Source organism: Oryzias melastigma, linkage group LG17, assembly GCF_002922805.2.
Source record: "Oryzias melastigma strain HK-1 linkage group LG17, ASM292280v2, whole genome shotgun sequence".
Classification (NCBI taxonomy): Eukaryota; Metazoa; Chordata; class Actinopteri; order Beloniformes; family Adrianichthyidae; genus Oryzias; species Oryzias melastigma.
This window is the reverse complement of record NC_050528.1, coordinates 20,622,374-20,642,976: the sequence shown is the minus strand read 5'-3', so window position 1 is coordinate 20,642,976 and position 20,603 is coordinate 20,622,374. Positions and strand designations below refer to the sequence as shown.

The 20,603-nt window shown below is 35.9% G+C and overlaps 1 protein-coding gene across 6 annotated transcripts in view; it reads right to left on the bottom strand.

Annotated features, from left to right (window-relative positions):
* Nucleotides 1-20,603, bottom strand: part of astn1 (astrotactin 1) — a 373,519-nt gene that overhangs the window by 231,158 nt on the left and 121,758 nt on the right. For all 6 annotated transcript variants that reach the window (XM_024273426.2, XM_024273427.2, XM_024273428.2 and 3 more), the window contains 3 exons: nt 11,163-11,247; nt 7,453-7,527; nt 2,856-2,993 (listed from right to left, as the gene is read on the bottom strand). In XM_024273426.2, coding sequence (XP_024129194.1) covers nt 2,856-2,993; nt 7,453-7,527; nt 11,163-11,247 — 298 coding nt within the window. The remainder of the gene's footprint in view (nt 1-2,855; nt 2,994-7,452; nt 7,528-11,162; nt 11,248-20,603) is intronic.

The following is a 20,603-nucleotide window of genomic DNA, read 5'->3' as shown; positions in this document are numbered from 1 at the left end:
ATATATATATATATATATATATATATGCTATGCAAGTGTGATTCATTTTGGCCCAACTAATCACTTTTTACATTTATATTTTAGGAAAAACCATAATGCTCGAATACACTTTGTTTAAGCTGCACTCTTGAATTAAATGTATAATGTCCATCGACTGTATAAGAGAACTGGACTTACTGAGTCTGATGTCACCCATTGAAATTGGTTTACTTCTAGCTCCAGTCAAATGAAGTCAATTCGGTGGCCTCTCTTTTATTTTTTTTAATTTTTGCATTGTGGACGCTGCCAAACGGCGTCAGTACACAGTGACTGGTCCAAGTCAAGTCAGTCTGAGTAAACATTTCTATGGCAACCATGCTAAAGATTTAAGAGTGAGCTTGCTGGAAGCCCCCATCACTTGAAGGCAGGCTCTGAATCTGTCAATAGCTCAATTCCATTACACATATGCATAAAACTTTATTGAAATTCTATGAATGTCAAAAAACCTAATTTTGCAATTACATTTTTTCCATTATTCCATTATTTATAATAATATGAAAAAACTCACACAATAGGTCATTCAAAAACATGGTGACAGATGTGAACAATACTTTGATTTGCAGGAGATTCATTCAAATTTCTGTCACGGTATGGCGCCAATCATCTATCAAAGGAGACATCTGTGTGGAGCAGTGAGCTTCGTGGAAGCGACTATGAGTTAACCGATTTTGGGAAATCGTGGTTGGTGATTTTACAGAGGAGCTGTGGATCCAACAATTCCATACGACACGCTCAACTTTTGAGGAGTTGTGTGATGCTGTGGGACCTCTTGTATCCGGTTGTTGGTCATGTGACTCATTGGGAAATATGTCCATTTCAATACGCCTCAAAAACCACCTCCTTCAAGTCCCAAAACCTGTATTTTTTTTTTTTTTGTCAAAATTGTCCTATTTCCACTAGGCAAGTTTTTAGCGCAATTTAATAATCCAATTTTCACAAGTTGATAGTCAATGGAAATGCAGCTTATGAGACGTTTCAAATGTTCAACACGAGACAAAACTTTTATTGAGGCATTTGATTGGTCAGTTGAGGATCTGAATAACTTGTACTACAAATAAAAATATAATGAAAAATATATGATTATCAATAAGATGTTAAAAAATGTACTAGAACAAGAATGGTTATTCAGTTAAATAGAATGACTGAGTATTAGCAGTTTTACTTCTTAATAGAAGTAAATAAAGAGTAACAACCACAAGAGGGCGCTGTAGTAGAAGAAGGGCAACTCAACATATGCCACACTTTACAGAATTATTCGAAAGCAACACAATGGATGAAAAATTTTATAGATTTATTAGTTTAAAGTTTAGTTGACTTGTTAGCAAGTTCTTCATACTATGGCTATCTTAATAATTGTTAATGCGCTACAGTAACATACTAATTTCCTCATAAGTTTATGAAGCTAAATAAGTATCAGTGTGTTCCGGCTATGAAATGTGCATATATACAATATTTTATTGTTCTCTATACTTATCAGGATTCGCCTTTCAAAGATAAAATGTCCGTTAGTGATGGGAGTATCAATATCACAGTATCAAAGTGTCGATACCAGTACATCACCAATGTTTGGTATCAACTAATTCATTAAAGTATTGATTACTAACTAATAAATAAAACAGCTAACATGAAAAGTTCATGGTATTAACTTTTAATTTAATTTTAATTTGTAGACTATTGAACTGTTCCATCAGTCACATGAGAGGAGCTGGGGGATGTGCAAGTTTCCATCAGCAATAACACAGCACGGCCCGAGTAGATAGTAGACAGTTTTGTGTTTTTAACTTTGGACATTTAATTCACCAATAAATAATTACCCATAACTTATTTTCTCATCACTAATATTCATCCTTGGTCCAGTATTTTGATAAATACTTTTCACAGAAGTATGACTTATACTCCAATGCAACTCATATATGATTTTTTCTTCCTTAATATGTATTTTGGCAGCTGCAACTTATTGTTCAAAATATACAGATTTTTATTTATTGCATCTAATTTGGTTTGAAGCAATTTGAGGGTTTTCAGGAAGAGGCAGCTCCTTGCCAAAAATTCTTCCAGTTTCAATAAAAAAAAAAAAAATCCTCAAATCACCAATCGTGTTATAAAATATTTCTAATGAGATTTCCAACTGTAAGCAAACATTAATGAATTCCAAAGATCCTGTTGTTCATTAGATACATAATTGCTCATCAAAAAGGAAATGCTTCCCAGGAGATTTTTTAATATGGACCAAATTAAGATGTCATAATCTAGTAATATAGTTTGCTTTTATAATCTGCTTGATGAAAAAAAAGTTAATTTGAACAATTGCTTTAGGTGAGCAAATCAAACCCAAATGATAGTGAACATAAAAGGATTTTTTTTTTTTTTTTTTTTTTTATGAACAGAGTGCTGCTTGCTGTTCTGACTCCCAATTATTTTGGTGTGCTTCTGGATATCTGTTAGTTTCTAATTGTGTTTTTATTTTAAATTAAATTTTCTTAGATTCTTCACCACAAAGAACTCTCCATCTACTTTCCATCAACTACCAATCGACTTTAATCTCTGCAACAACAGCGAATAAAAGACTGAAAACTGATGAAGCCTCAAAACATGAGATCATTCTGAATGGATATTGATTAAAATGTGTTTCTTTTAAAATATTATTTTAATAACATAAAACAAAGCATTTGAAAAGTCCAGCTATTGTCCAAATGTAGCTTTGAACATTTAGTTTTCTTGTCTTATCATATGCTTTATCTCTATAATTGCAGCCTCCTGTTTCATTTATACAAACATCCCCACCATGAGAGGTGTCACCATCACATGTCTCTCACCTTACGTCTACCGCGTCCTCCATCACTGTCATATCCGTTTTGCATTTGGCTGATGGGTTGATGGCGAGCTCAGCTGGGGGGATGACGAAGCTTTTGCTCAACGGGAGCCACATTCCTTCCCCGAGAGTGTACGTGAATCTGCAGGGAGAGAGAGAAATGTCACGGATGGGAAAGGGAAAAGACAAGTGAAGAGTCACCCTCGGATGGAAACTGAATTAAATGTTACTTCACTCTAAATTAAGAGCGTTTCTTTCATTTGTAATGTCCAAAAATGAACAAAGAAAAAGTTCTAATTAGAGGTGTGAACCTGCTGTTGTCTCTTTAAAAAAAAAAAAAAAAGATTTGTCAGAAAATCTTTGTGTTTTGTTTACAGACCCACTGCAGTGAAAACTGTGTTTATGGTGTTCTTAACATGTTCATGTAGCATTGTTCTCATAAAGGAGGATATGGATAAAGTAATTTAGGATTAAAACTGCTTTTCTGAGTATTTCTTTGTTCTGCATCAGATGTCATTCAGTCAGAACCTGGACCTCCAGGTGTCCAGCGGGGCTCACTCGCTTAATATGCAGACTAACAGACATCCATGGAGGGGATGCATCATGCTCAAGCCTAACACCGGCACGGTCTGGAACAGAAATAACGTAGCTGTCTGAAATATGTCAAGTATTTATTTATTACGATTCTCAAACCCTAAATAAAATCTTAATAACAATAAGTAGTAAAACAATCTATGGCGGAGCTCAAACCGGAGACATCAGGATAGACGGCTGTAGCGCTGACCACTATGCTACCGTATAACTCGTGATGAGTAATGTATCCAAGCCTTAAAGGTTTTAAAAAAACGCCAGTTAATTAGAAATGATCTTCAGCTTTGCTCTGGTTTTTCCTCCTCTTCCTTCCTTCTTCCCTTTTCTCGATATAAGTCATGTCGTTTGCCGATAGCACCAACCAAAGCAGAGGAGGAGCGATCACTGACGTCATCGTGGTGCGCCCTTTGGAACTGCTAACTCAAACTGATTCATAAGACTTTTTTGTGCGGTGGGATGTGAAAACGAAAAAGCAGTCTTCATTGGATTTGTCACCTTAATTATGTCACAGAATGAGCAGTGATGATGAAGAAAACGGAAAAGCCATTTGGAAAATTGCTTTTTCATTTTATTTAAGAGACAAGTAATGCAGGTACATTTTAAAAATGAAAAAGCATTTCTGTTTATGCATTTTAATTTTTACATTTGATATTTCAAATTGAATTTTGGTACAAATTTACCTTTTCTTCATCACTTTATTAAGTTACAGAATGTCAGAGCTAGCAAAATCCTACAGCTGAATGGTTCCAATATTGCTCACCATTTTTGTTGCACTGGTAAAGCTAGGTTACGGGTGTGAGGGGCTACAAGTTAGCAGTATAGCAAGCAAACAAAATGGGGAAGGGAAGTGGGGGCGGGGTTACTCCACGCAAACGGTCCCGCCTACAACTCTGAGGCAAATTTCAAATAAACTATAGCCGCTCTGCAAGAACTATGTTCTAGAAAACAACACAATTTTTTTTTATTATTATTTGGGCTAAAAACTAGGTCATCTTAATTAAATGCTTTTAAAATAGCTTGGGGGATAATCAGAGTGGGTCTTTTAAAGTTTTATATATATATAGATTTTGCTAAATTTAGAGATCTGTTTTTCCCAGTCACCCAAACGTCTTAAGTTCAACAATGAAGTCAAATACTCCGCAGTGACTCCTTCACAGAGGTTAAGATTCACACTCTAACCCAAAGGAAAATAAATCTTTCACGGCATCACAAAGTCAGCTCTCCCAGCACTGAGAAGTAACGTGTCTTCTTGGAACCAAAAAAAAAAAAAAAAAAAAGCCACATAAAGTTGCTGCTTCAATTGCAATGAATCTCGGTCTTAAATCACAGAACTTTTTTTTTTTTTACTTTTATTCTAAACGTAGTTGCTTTTTTCGGGCACAGGGACGTGTGTTAATGGATGTAATAGAGACCAAATGAAAAGAATTGGGAAGAAATAAAAATAAAAATGAGAGATTCCTCAGAGAGCGAGCATGGCGATGAAACTGTAAACAGCAGATGTCTGGAACAAAGGCTTTTAAGCACTTTATATTTGCAATACAATGAGCAGCATTAATCTTTAAACGCTCTGAAGATGAAATATAATTCTTCAAGCTGTAAGTGAGGCAGTGCATGCTGATTAGCATCAAACGCATTATTAGCACTGATGAATAATACATATTTGACTTGTATAGACAAAAAAAAAAAAACAGAGGAAATTGTTGAGTATATCGTTAACGACCTCTTTTAATGCAGACTAAACATATTCCTTCATTTTCGCTTGTTCCATTACCAGTTAATAAAATGGTAACTTAGCATATGAAAGGGCGGTGAATTTTGAGCAGGGTTCATGCACTCACAGCCACTTTGAGAAATAGGTGATTAAACCACGGCAGATATTAAACATTGGGCTACATCAAGCTAATTAAAGCTTTTGTTTCAAAGTCAAAATACTCAGAGTGCTGCTCCTTTTCATCTAAAATAAAACGCATTTGAGAAGGCTGCTACTAGATGGAGATATTTTTTCCAGTCAATGATTGGGGAGCTGTTGTTGCATCTCCCTTTAGCAGGTCTGGAGGGAGCATGTTTAACAGCAGTGACGATAATCCCTGTGATGCGCTGTGACGTACATTGGTGACCACAAGACAAATTAGCATCCATTTAACAGGGGTTGTTTTGTAATCGACAACTGGAGACTCGGATCCAGCCGGATGACTTATTTGGTTCACAGGAGAAATATGGGTGGAAAACACAATGAGGCGTCCCACGAGAGGCCGACTGCTCCGAGAAAAACATTTCCGCGGGTCCTCGGAGGAAGCCTCTGCGGCGGATAGTGTGTGAATGCAGAGCCGCTCCTAAATTTTACATGCACCCGTCTGTGTTTCACATGACAATGTCTGCTTAAGCAAACAAAAGGTTGGCTGTGCTCTTTGGTGCGTGTTTGTCTTATTCAGCAGAAGTGTCTTCTGAAGTTGAGTACAGTACTTGGACAGATATCTGATTAGGATCTTGCATCTTAGAAACCTTCAGCTGTGCAGAGATAGGGCTTCTACTTTCAACACGTAACAAGTTTTCATAGAAGATCAAGTGTAGCCTCCTGTCAACTCCCCGAAATTGAATCTTTTAATTATGATTATGCTGTTTTTTATAGCAAAATCAAAAAACAGTGTCGTTTCTAGGGCATACTTTCTGCAGGAGGCAGAAGTTCATTCGAAATTCACCTCTGAGTTGTGGGCCGGACTTTGGTGAGGAGTAAGCCTGGCCTCACTTCCCATCATCAATTATTTTTCACTCTGAGCTAGTAGTTTACAGCCCCTCACATCCCCAATCTAACATTACCAGTGCAACAAATATGGCAACCAATAATCGAGCAATGACGCTGTACAATTTTGAGCCAGATGTCATCTAGGACAAGGAAAACTAGGGGTGTGGTTTTAGAGTCACGGATTGGATCATTTTTTGGATCAGTTGAAAGGAAAAAAAAACATGATCTGTGGTGCACGAGTGCGAGATCATCTATTGTACGCCTAAGGAAAACTAGATCGTCGGCAAGCAGAAATAAGAGAATGGAGCGGCTTTTCTAGGCTCTGTGTCACACCTAAAAGATTTTTCCAACTACATTTTTATCTGCTCCAGATCCCTAATGATTTGAATAAAGAAATACTCAGAAATTCAATTTTAATCTTAATTGTCTTTATATATGTCCTCCATCATAAGAGAAATGTCTTTGTTTTCCTGTCATCACCTTGACTTTTAACTGCTGATGCCAGCACTTTTTAATCTCATCTTTTAACATTCATTAAAGGTGTGAAAACTTTGAAATAATTAATTCTTCTATTTTATTTTAGCTTATTTTATTGTATTTACTGCTTTATAATATTTATTTAGTATATTTTATATGAAAACTGTGATTTTTAGTATATGAATTTACCTATTAATGGGTTTCAGCCTGTTGGTTAACATATATAAATGAAAAAATAAATAAATGTTACAACATCATGTTAATAATGTGAAGGAGAAAACCACCTTATTTGAGCCATTTTTGGAAAAACATCACAGATGGAATTTAAAAGGCAAAATCCGTTATTAGGACAAATGTGCCTTATTTAATGTACTTTTGCTCCTTTGAGTGCTCGCCACAGCGAGTCATCTGCCTCCATCTAAAGCTATCCTTCCTCTCACCAAACACCCCCATGTCCTCCTTTACTACACCCATGAACATCCACTTTGGTCTTCATCAAGGCCTAAAATCCCAAAGAAAATCTTTATATATTAGAAATGTCAAAACCTAATGCATGAAAAATATATGAATTTAATATTTTGAGACCTGACGCACAATTTAAAGATTTTATTATAAGTAAAAGAGTTAATCAACTGTGTGAATTATTCCACAAATTGCTGCCGGCTCACAATCCTCTAAAAATAGAGACAATCGAAGGTGTTTATTGCAGTTCTAACAAGCCGTTTGACTGCGGGGTTAGAAATAAAACATTAGAGTTGAATGAAATAAAGTTTTGTGAAGTTGTTCTTACCTGAAAATGCGATCAGACGGTTGCTCTCCCATTACAAGATCAAAACCACGTTGGAAGATGGTGTAAGGCCAGGGACTTGCATGAAAAAAAGAAGAGATCAGAAGAAAAGACAAAAAAAAGAGGAGAGAATAAAACTGAGCATTAGAATCAAAGCCGGAGAAGTGTTCAATTTTTTTAGAGCACCCATCCTCCTTAACAAAACAATTCGAAATCAAAAAGCGTGTCTCAAAATCTACCTTTGAATCATGTCTTTCTTTCAAAGCTTCACAAATCACAATCAACATTACAATGTGTGCTGTGTCTAAACACGCTGATTGAAAAATGTGTTTTGCTCCACTTGACATCCAATTTGACTTTGGCTCACATCTCATATTTTGCGGAGGCGGGGATAAGAGAGGATGACAGGATGGGAAAAGAAAAAGCGACGCGGAGAGAGTCGGAATAACAGATGCTGATGAGACGTGCCGACGTTTTGGTGAGGGGGACAAAAGGAGGAGCAAGAAAAACATTGGGGAGCGATTTCGGTGAAAAGAGGCAGAAGTAAGCGGGAGAATGATAGAGATTAATGGGAAGTGGCAGCTGTGGGACTAAACAGTCTGCAGAGTGAAAGTGTAAAGAGGAGAAGTGACAGGGGCCCGATGTCAGTCTAAATAACTGCGGCTCTACTGTAAGCACAAAGAACATCCAGAAGAGGAGAGATGCATCCATGGAAGACATTAAACTTTCAGGTCATTCGAGGATGCTCCCTCTACTATACAGTGACAGAGTGGGTCAGGGAAAACACTACATTTAGAGGTGTATGTTTAAAAGCAGGTGAAAACATACCATTAAATGCTGAAACCCTATCTTTACAAAGGTACCGATTTTCCAATCATCCATTTCTCAGACTGGATTTAGCTTACTTAATGTGCTAGTTGTGGTTCCACTCAGCTGACAGTGCTTGTCTTTTACACTTGCATTGATAGAACAAAAAAAAAGACCAATTCCATTAGGAGTTTTATTCAATTTATTGCCCTGTAAGACCTTATTTCTGGATTGTTCAATTGTATTACTGCAAATCAACTTTGCTTCTTGTTTTGATGGACATTGACTGTATATGATATATTTTAGTGCTGTGTAAGTTATAAACTGGCCAATCAAGAGTCCCAATATAAGTATTTGATGCCCGCTGGTCTCCACTTCCAACGTTTGAAACGTTTGATTATAAGGGGTAGGGGTTTAGACTTCTAACAAGCTCTCCCCTGATTGGTGAGAGAGGTTGCTATCTGGACCAATCACTATTCACTGATGACGTCTGGTTCTAACATGGCAGCATCCATTTTGTGAAAAAAATGGCGATTGAATCGGCTTCATTTTGTTGGAGCCATTTTCTATGTAGGATGTCACACTCACTTGCTCCCGTTCTCATATACAGTCAATGATGTTAACCACAGATTGCAACTTTTATTCAGGAGGGTTTTCCTTTATCAACAGTGTTACTTTTTCTTGTTGTGTTACTATAGGAGCTGTTCCCCACTTTATGTATTTGTGGTGTATGTGGTGAATGCCTGACTGACCTGACTTGAGCTTTTTCAACTATTTCAATCCTCAACTTATCCCAAAGTGACATTTGGTCAAAAAAGCTTTTGTGCCAGTTTTGATTTAACAGCAAAGACCTTTATCATGACTTGTCAAGGTACAAAAGGCAGCTGTGATTGTTCCATTTGGAAAAAAAAAAAAAAAGTGACAGAATCTTGCAGTATTTATAACTTTCCGTTCTGAAAGAAGAGGGAGGATAAGCAACCCACACATGAACATTCAGGGCAAATTTTACATTCATAAAATGCACTTTATTAGAAAGAGTCTAAGACTTTACAACATGGCTTCTGACCAAGTGCACAAGTTGACTGAGGAAAAAAAAAATCACTCTCTAAATAAAATAAGTAAAGTATTATTTTTTTTATTTCTAAGTACTTGCAACTATTTACCCCTAGAACTTTTTTTAACCTAATTAGATTTTAAACACAAACATTTGTTTGAATTTTCAGGCTTCGGAGATTGCTATTTTTTCAAGCACCATATGTTCCACCCTATGGGACGCACTGGTTTATAAGGCGCACTGTCAAGGAATGATCCATTCATACAATAAAACTACGATAAAACTTGTAAACTTGTCCTCTGTTTTGGCACTTTTACTTGGGGTCCTCTTACAAACTGCCCTACAAAAATAAAATTAAAAAAAATAATCTAATAAATTGTTCTAACAAAGGTTTGAACTTTTCCCCCCCGAAATAGCGAAATGATGTAAAATATGTTTGTGATAAATGAGATGTGACAGAACATTCAACTTAGTACTTTATAAGAGTAATCCAACATTAGCTATAAGAATTAATAGCAAAAGACAAAACAAACAGACAAGAATAAACAAGAAATCCACAGGTCATCTATGTTCTTTCTTAACTTTAGGCACTGAGGTCAAATATTTGTATATTTGGGCTTTTCACTTTGTAATTACAGTGAATCCAGATATAGGATGTCATTTGCAGAAAAAGCTTACACTGTAAACCAGAAAATTAAAGTTATTCATGATTCATTAACTGTAACAAAGTTTCAATCTAACCTAAGATACAAAAGTTTTTTTTTTTAATAGTTAATTTATAATGTGGAGTTAACTAAACTTTGCACTAAAAAATGTTTTTAAATGCCATACTCATTTTTTGCCTTATCAATAAAGGAAGGTGTTTAAAAAAATCCCTTTTAGTTCAGAAAGTACATTGAACTATGATTATAACCAAAAATTATGGCAAATGCCAAGGCCTTTTGAGCCGAGCACATTCAAGTTAAATTAAATGTTCAGAACGCAAAATGAAAAATACATAACTTGTTATCTTTCACAAAGACATCAAGTTAGGGTTTGGATTCGATTCCGTTAAAGTAACTTTCATGAAGTTTTGAAGGATAAAAAGCTTTTCAAATTAACTTTATATATTTACTGCATATCAAGAAGCAATAGGTTAACAGCTTCTTTTTTACTCATTATTCTAAATATTTGGTCTGATATGGTTTGCCTTAATACTAAACGAGACTTAAGTTACTGATAAAATTCATATAACCCATAAGTATTCATGGTGGCATTGGTGAAACAGAAACATCAGAAATGTGTTCTGTGGTCCACTTGGTTTGTAGCATATTCTACCTAATTTACTTTTTAAGGAAAATTTGATCTGGATTCTTATGTGCAAAAATAGAATAAAAAAAGATTTGGTGGTGACTGTCTGGTGGAACATATGTTTATTTTTTTTTTCATTTTTTATTTTATTTTACAGTATAAAGTTTTAATAAGTTTAACTATTGCAAGTAAAGCTCTTAAAGCAGATGTCTTGTGTTGAACACATACTGGTGGTTTTGAGCCAGAAGTAAATATTTAATGTGGCCATTAAACCTTTAGGATTCTGATTTTATAATTAATAAAAATATTTTTTAAAGAACTACTTTTCTTTTAACAAAAAGTATTTAATTATTTACTGATCCATAGTGACCAAAGGACAAAAAACTCAGATAGGTTTAATGGAGTTTAAGAGTTTAACCTCTAGTGGCAAATAAAGCTGTAATTTGGTATTTGCATTAATTTATATATCAACAACAACCAAAAAGAATAATATTTAGTTGCTATGCTATATTCTACGGCACAATAAATCATTGTAAACCCTGATGAGGTAATTATGACCTACCCCTGATTAGGTCCCCACTCACTGCGGATGCAAAGATGCTTGTGGACTGGATCCTTCATGTAACCGTCTAGACACAGGCATTCCCCTGCAAGCAGAAATGAGGATACATTGTTAATGAACCCTTTCTGTGGTAATCATCATTTTATTTTTTTTTTCTAGCAGAATTTCAAACTAATGTCCATGGCAGACATAAAATCCTGTCCACCTTTGTCCACATTTGTCATGGAAGGAATCACATATCAATTGAGTCATCTGGACTCCAAAGAGAGCAGAAGAGTTAAAAAGTAGGTGAAAAGTAGCAGATGAAATAATTTGGCACAATGTGTCAGCTGCTGGATAGCAATCAGAAAATACTCCTGTGCTTCTTCCAATGCAAGTTTTTGCTGGAATATTCTGAATACAACTTTCATTTTCCATCGTTCTAATGATAATACTACTTTTCTGCAATAACTTGTATTGAAGAAAGTGATAAAACAAATAAATCTGCCAAAATGAGTACTAATAAGATCAACCATGATTCTAAATTCAAAGTATCTCACAAAAGTGAGCACACCTCTTCTATTTCTACTGATATTTATTTTTATGTTTTTAATGGGACAACACTGCTAAAATGAATTTGTGACACAATGAAAAGTAGTCAGTGTCCATCTTGTATAGCAGCGTTAAGTTATTTTTTCTACAAAAAAATGATTATAGAGGCTTCAATAGCCAAACCCCTGGCAACAAAAGTGATGGTTGTACTCACTTTTGTGATACTGTATCTTGAATACTAAGTAAAGATATTTGCAAATGGACAAATTGAAATCAACAGCAGTAGTGGTTTAAAGAGTTCTTGTCAGACTGAGGCATGCATTCACAAAAACAGCTGTTTGTCCCTTTCTTTAAAGCTCCATGTGGGATTGTCAGAATTTACATTCAGATACAAAAGAACACTTAACTCTCCAAGGTCCACAGCCTCACCAGCGTTACAAAAACAACACTCGTGCTGTGTGCTTGCCTCGTGCTGATAAGTGAAGCCTGTTAGCAATGAACACTAGCATCAGCTCATTGTTCTGCTGTCAGCTCCCCGGAGAAATGTCAGGCCTGACTTTGCTCAAAATGATTGATGGGGTTGTATCTTTGGTTCAGAGGGTTACTCCGCGGTAACATGTACAACATGTTGGCCTAATGCTTCATGGGAGACAAGTGAAGAGCACAGGTCCGAGGCGCTATGCCCACTTGTTAATGGGAAAGGTCAACTGTCACTATCTGCCAGGTTAGACGATATCACATTCAATGGTCTTCATGTGAATGAAAAACAATTTGTTTGCACCATTTATGCCTTTATAGGTCTGTAGTTGGTATCATACATTGTAAGATTAGAAGATTCTAAAACAAGTTTACAGAGTGGCATAAAATACTTAGCTTTACTAATTATGCAAGTTGTCCTACTTCTTCTTTTTTTTTTTTTACTTTTCCTGCCCAACAGCCAAGCAAGCAGATAAGAGCAGACGGCCTCAGATTTTAGTATTACAAAAGGGTTTATGAGTTATGAATTTTACATTATTGATTGGATAAAATCACAAAAACTGTTTTCAAAAAAGGAAGAAGGTTCCTGGGCAGCAAATGAGATTAGGTATGCAGCTGCAGAGCAATGCTAAATGACTCGTCTTGCTTTAATTGCTTTCTCACTGCACTCTCAGGTCATTGCACTCAGCTCAAACTTGTTTTACACTTTCAAGGTGTTACCTTTTCTAATTGCTCAATATCCAGGCACTGAGCCAGACACTAAACTTCACACTTTATTGTCCTGGCATTTCAGCTTCATTTTCGCCACTTTATAAGCCACGTAGTTTATTTAGGTCTGCTCGGCAGCGGCTAAATGCACAGATTAGTTTTAAAAGCTTGCAACGCATAACATTTTGTGTAGGCAGCTTTTTTTGTCTTGTGAAAGTCTGGGTTTTTTTGTATTTGCCGTCTGCACAAAATTATTCAGCTCATCAAGCAGATATTCTAACATTGATCTATTATGCAGTCACAATAATCAAGCCAGCATGTCTTGATATGGGAACATGCATTTCCAGAGGGACAGCATGTCTGTCCTTCTGCATTTCATTAAAGTCCCACACAACCTCGCCAGCAGACACACGCCGGTGAGAGAAGGTGCTGAACACAGCCTGCAAACATCAGCACTCGCGCCGTCCAAGTTTAGAGCTGGGAAGGAAGGGAAGCACTGTGTGCGACGGCATCTGCTGCCCCTCTTTAATGTCTCACACGAGCACCACTGATACTGTCACAGCCCATCTCAGTTTTCATCAGTATCTGCCTTCAGCAGAAAAAAAAGGCGGGATTGGATTTAAGCTATCTATAGCCCCTCCGCAATATCCTCCAGCCCACATACTCATTTTCAGACACTCCCATGTGTGCGCTGCACTCTTGACAAAACCAGACATTATCATCACCCAGATAATTTATGGCTATCGAATAACGAGATCCCCATAATTTAATTGATGTGAGTAAAGTTTTTTCTTTTTTTCAGTTTCTTTCTTGTGTCTTCTTTTAAAAGCGCCAAAATAACTTAATAATTATAATAATAAACATACTGTGCACAATATTATTTGGAGCACCTTATATGTTAAATCTGGTTGTGCTTACTGATGTTGAAGTGGTCTTGAGAGAAACATGGAGCTCTGAGAAAATGTTTGGTTGACTGTTATGGCCAAATTTTCAATATTTCTCTCAAGTTTTCAATATAATTTTTTCCAATTGTTACATTTTATTTTGTTAAATTTTCAATAATTCCTTCAAATTTTCAATATGTATTTTTGAGTTTAAATTCTCATTTTTTCAAATTTACAATGGCTGTTTTTCAAAATTTTAATCTTGTTTTTCATTCACTTTAAGCTTATCCTAATTTAACCCCATACTTTTATTTTTAAAACTGAACATTTTGTTTGCAATTTAGGAAATTTTGATCTCAAAACTGTGACTTTTTCTCAATGTGGTGCTTTAATGTGGTGGCACAAATATAACTTCATACTGAAAGAGTAGGCTTTAACACAGGGGTGGGCAAACTTTTTGACTAATGGGCCAAAAATGGCTCTAAAATTTGACAGAAGGGCCCGGACCAGGGCCAGATGAGTGTTTTGGTAATAAGAGAAAGAACTAACATCCAATCTGGATGAGAATTAGTTTTACTTTTTATTAATTTATTCTCATTTTAGTGCCACTTGCACCAATAGTTTGATGCTCCAGGGATAACTGTAAACTTAGAGAAGTGCTGCGTTCACGTGGTGTTGAAATGGTTGGAAAAAAGGATTGTCCGACTCAGAAAACACTCATAAACGTGAAAAAAATGACAGTTCTTCCAACGCCACAGAAATTTGGGATAACTTTTTGCACCTAAACAAAGGCCAATGTATTTATGGTGCGCCATCTATGGGGAAACAACCACAATTACAGGGAAAATAAAGCAAATAGGGATTGTCATTGTAATTTATTCCCATTTGACGGGCCAGATTAAATAATTTAACGAGCGGCATATGACCCCCTGGTGCTAGCAACACCTAAACTCAGTTCCGGTTCCGGGTCAGAGTTCCGGTTCCAGGTCACGACGAGCAGTCGCGTGTCTCCAGCTCTCCTCAACTCTTCGGTTTTTAAAAGTCTTTTAAAGTTGCGCACAAGCAACTGTAGCTACCGTAACGAGGAGAGTTGAACTTTGATAAATACAATCTACACTAATTGTCTTTTTTAATGATAATATTTAGATTTTTACTGCATTAGCAAATGAAGATGATTTACTTGTTACTTTTTGTATTATCATAATTCTTTGAATACAATCTCCACAGTGTCTTTTTTTCAATGAGAATATTAGATTATTGTTAATGATTAATATCAATGATTCGTCGTGGATGCTTTGAAATTTGATTACATCAATGATATTAATGATCCTTAATAGCCTGAATCTATTAATATTTGATATTAAGTCCTGAACTGGATTTTGATAATTCATGTAGAGAAAATATAGTCGAGTCGGGGTGGGATTATATAAGTTCGCTTCCTTCCACTCCCTTTCAAGCGATCTACTTGTGATTCATTAAGTGATATGTTATTTCATGTATTATGACCTGATTGCTTGAAATAAACCATTTCATTCATTCAATAACACACGTTCAATAACACACACATATTGTATATCTTCATTTAGGTGATCAACATTTCCAACATTTTACGTTTGTAAAGGGTTCCATGTCAGCACAAGGGTGCTTTTCTCCGCTTCAGAATCCTTCCAAATTATTTGAATTGCATTTGAAAAGGGTTAAATAAGATATAGCTTCTGCCTATCTCCTTTTCAAACAAGTACATTTTTCTGATGTTCTGTCAAATGGAGACTTTTTTTTCTAAACTAAAAATGATTGAATTACTAAATGAATAACTATTGTTATCAGCAAGGGTATTGATTTATATGTTGTTTTTATTGTTTAAAATAAATAAACTAAAAGGTGTGGGAAAAAATTAGCAATTTGAGTCTCCTTTGCAATCTAGTTTAGTGTCATTTAGATGAAGTCATATTTTTTGTTCAGGTTTTCTCTTTTCCTCCGCTCACAGTCATGCCAGGTTTTAGTTTTAATCTTCCACAGCTGCCTCTGTTTCAGATAATTGCCTCTCAGAATATTTAAGAGCTTGGTTTGTGGTTGTCAGATCCTCTTTATGCCATTTGGGGCTGAAATTTTGTCACCATTTTTTGTTCAATCTTTGTCAAGATTTAGTTTAGCAATTAAATGAAGTTCCTCTTCAAGGCTAAGACTCCAGAATCCAGGTTTTCTATGAAGTTTGCCTGCTTTGACACATCCTGTAAAGTTTGATTTTCGACAAACGGAAACTCAAAGAGTTTACTGAAAGATTAAATTCCAAAGAGGAGTCTGCAGTCCCATCATCAGCCCTTTTGAGATTTTGTCTTCGCTCTTCCGGGATTTTATTTATTTTATTCAGGATGGTAAAAGACCACATGGACATCTTCACATCCAGAAAACTCTATATAACCCCATATGTTTCGTACAAAGAACCTCATAAAATATGATAGGACCCTATTTTTGCAGAACTTCTTCTACTGCCTTTTTGGAATGCTTTTTTTTTTTTTTTTTTTTTTTTTTTTTTTACAAAGCGATGAGCTGAGCAGTAAAGGGAACACTCTTTGCCTAAACTAAAAAAGAATCTATTTTGAAATTTGACTTTGTTTCAAAAATAAATGTTAAAGACTTAAACGAGTCTACTAATTTTCCAGTTGCTGCTTCCAGTGGTTCCTGATCATTGGGGTGTGTCATGATCAAATAATACATGTATATATCGTGTTCCTCAAGCTTTTATTGGATTGTTTATGCTTTGAAAAAGTTATATCTAATAAGCACCACAGGCTACATGCTTATGCTTTGTTTGTAAAGAATACGAAAAGTAACATCAGTATATTGTATGTATGCTACATAATTCACTCAAGTGTACTCACTAAAATTAAATTACAACAGAAGTAACATCAGTGGGAGTATTAAAAAAAATATATAACTTGATATTTACTTTGATTGCAGCTGAATATTTTAGAAAAATACGGCTTTCTGCTGCCGCTGCTTCACATAAATCACTGGAAAGAGTGGGCAGAGTGAAGGCTTGGTTGTGTGTGGGAGAAAGAATTCCACCAAGAGCTGGCATTAGACACACTTGTCCAACTTTTTGAAACATATAAAGGTCTTAGAAGTTTCTGTGCATGGCCCAGGGGAGAGCCGGGCTTCTAAATAATGGATTCAAAACAAGGGAAACTTCTCCAGTGCTGCAAATGTGAGGTTTTTCTTCCTGCGCTAATTATCTTTTTGATGTACTAGAAGAGACTTTTTTAATTAAAATCAGATGAAATTAAAGTTTATCATGTCAACCTTTTTGCTATCTGTGAATATTTATTTTTAGATAAAAGAATATTAACCTGAAAGTAGCAATATCTGAAAGTGCAAGATAAAGGGACTCATCTTTTTAACAGCCTGAGATCTTATTAAAGGAACTGAAGTTTGTAGTTTCAGAATAAATATAATCTCAATGCTATCTTTTGAAAAATTAGTCTGTGAGGCATAGAGTGGATATTATTAAAAAATATAGATTTCTCTTATTTACTTTGTAAAATTACATCGAACGAGTAGGATTTATCAAGGATGTACATTCAAATCAAATGAGAAAACCAAGTGAAAAACAAATACTCAAAAGTGCAATGCGCTTTTCTTATTTTACAAACCACACATCCATATTTTTCTCTTGATCTGCCCTGTGCAGGATCATGGGGGATGCTGGAGCCTGTCCTAACTACTTCAAGGAGAAGGTGGGTGTACTCCTTGGACAGTTCGCCAATCCACAGAAGGTCCACACTAAAGGGTCAATTTAGTCATCACCCAACCTAACAAGACTATTCTTGGACTGTTGGAAAAAGCTGAACATGTGCAAGGAAAAACTCCACACATAAAGGAATCATCTGGGATTCAAACCAGTCTTCTTGCTGTGACCACTACACCACCAGGACATCTCAAAAAACCAACAGCAAACGATTTGCTCTAAAAGATTTCTTTCTTACTTTCTCTTTGCACACCCTAAACATGCTCTCAACAAAAGAGAGGGGAGGGGGGCGGGGTTGCTCCATGTCGACGGCCCCGCCCACATCTCAGAGCTTGTATACAGTATATACATATCTTACAAACGACGCATTGGACACCCCAGACCAGGAGGCGTTTAAAGCTTCATAAAAAATTATCTTAGGTATGAATTTGTGGACAAGCTAAGAAAGCCGAAGTTTAAACAACAGGATATGAACACACACGTGGGGCTGGTTTTGGTGTTTACTTAATTATGTGCCTTTCCTCCTGTGTGCTCTTCCATTTTAATTAAAAAAAGGTAATAAATATGTATGGCATGTACAAAATGTAATTCTCAATCATTTTTGAGTCAAGGTAGGCTGGAGTCTATCCCAACTGTCATTTCACGAGCACTTTGGACAGCTTCCCCATCTACTACAATCCCAGAGAAACCAAAGCCAAACAAGCATGCACACTCACAACGTCATTCTTCACTAAAAATAAATAAATAACACAAAAATGAACATGAGGTGACAAGTTATGGTTTCTCAAAGCTGAGTTCTGGATAGCTTTATTTAGGAACTCAAAGTGAAGGCTATTTCTGTGTATGAGTAGCAAGATGTGTTTTTTTTTTGTTCCGTAAAGTTCCTTTTGACACTTCTATAGAGTCTGAAAATTTGTCACAATTAACACTTAGGTGTGGAAGTTTTTTGAACTTCTTTTTACATGAAAATCTATTATTCGGCAGTGTTTCAAATTAAGGGAATACGTGTAGATAGAAGCAGTTGAAAACTTTTTCTTTTTTTTTTTTTTTTTTCATCATTCCGGTTCATAAGATGTGTGCAGATGTGTGTCTTCAACTCTCCTCAACTCTTGGTCTTTTCAAAGTTGTATACAAGCGACTTTGATCACAAAGCTACTGCAAAACAGCAGTAATCCTGCAACAAGGAGAGTTGAACATGGTACCAAAGAAAAATCTACAAGCAGACTTGACGGAGCTTAAAATTGCGTTAGCTGACATCCAGGCTAAGCTAACTCCACTGCTTCTAATGGATGCTAAGATATCAGCACTGATCGGGTTTGATGCTAAGCTATCGCCACTGCTACAACTTGTGGAAGATTTCCGACATTTCCATCGTAACGAACAACGAGATAAATGGCAAAATCTTCATGAATGCTAACGCAACCATGGAAAAGCCAAGTTCAATTATTTCTCTCGCTCAATGAGATTTCTTTCGTTCTAAGTGCTGTTGAGGTATGTCATCCGCTTCCTCTGAGAAAGAATTCAGATAAACCGGCGATCCTGATCAGGTTTGTGAATTGAAAGCACAAGATAGCTCTGATGAAACAACGAAAACACCTGAAGGGTTCGGCTGTTTGTCTAGATGATCACCTGTCAAAATATCATGCTGCGAGATTGTAAAGAAAGAAACGACAGATCCAGGGAACTTGGGTGCAGAACTCCAGGATCTTTGTCAAACCACTCGGTTCACCGGACCTGGCTAAGCCACTGTAGATCAAAAGCATGAAAGACTTTGAGAAGTGTGGGATTGCGGACGTCTGAGCCTTTAATGGATGTAAAATAAGTGTGAAATGTGATTTCAAGAAAATAACGTCTAGAATCTACGGCTTCTAAAGGTGAACTTTGACCCACTTTTCAGCTGACCTGCAGACAACTTGAGCACAATTTACTATTACTAATTACTATATTAACAGAAGGACATTCTGCAGTCATAACAATGAAGGATTATGTGGCCTTAAACCTGTCGCCTAAACTGTTATGTGTCACTGATTCTGCACATATTTTTGATTTTTTTTTTTTCCCTCCTAAAGTGTGATTTTTGACTGATCTTCTTTTATGGAAACAATCTGCACAAATTGACTTTTTTAATGAGTATATTTTGGATATTTTGTGTTGACTAAAGTAGATGATTTTTCTTTCTGATGATAATTAATGAATATCATCAGGGAGGATAATTTGCATCGATTGTGCCGGGAGTCTGGGGTACGCTCGGATCATCGCCGTCGGGAGGATCTTTCGTATTGGTTGATGCTGGGGTCTAGAATAAATTCAGATGATTATTAATCATCTCTATATGCTCTGGATTTTTGGTGCTGGTTGGTGCGGGTAATCTTTTTTATTTATTTATTTATTTTTTTGTGATGATGGTCTAAATATGCTTGGATCTTTGGTTTTGATTAATGTGGATGATTCGTTCCTGATGATAATCGTCTTGAGTATATTTAGATTTTTGGTACTGATTAACATAAATAACTTGTCTGTGGATGTTTGAAATTGAATCACTGATTTTAAAGATGCTTAATAACCTGAATCTATGATTGTAGGGTACAAATATTTGACAAATCCTAAAACAAATTTTGATAATTCAAGTAAATAAAATGGTAAGGTCGAGCCGGGGTGAGATTATATAAGTTCGCTTCCCCCCACTCTCTTTCAAGTGATCAACTTGTGATTGATTATGTAAGATGTTATTGTATGTATTATTACCTGATTGCTTGAAATAAACCATTTTATTCATTCATTCATTCATTCAGAAAAAAAAAGATGACTTTGTCCTATGACTCACTTCACAAGGTAACAGTGGAGGAAAAAACTTCCCTCCTAAAGGATAAAATAATAAGAAAATTAGTCAGACCTAACATTTATGGACAATCTAAAGCTGCGTTCACACTAGGGCTGGGCGATATCGGAATTTTCATATTGCGATATCGTTTTTTTCATTTTGTGCGATAACGATATTGAAAACGATATAAATCAAATAATCAAATAAAGTAATCTTAATTGCAAGCAGCTTTAGGACTTCAGTTTTTACACCTTAACCCCCCCCCACCCCCT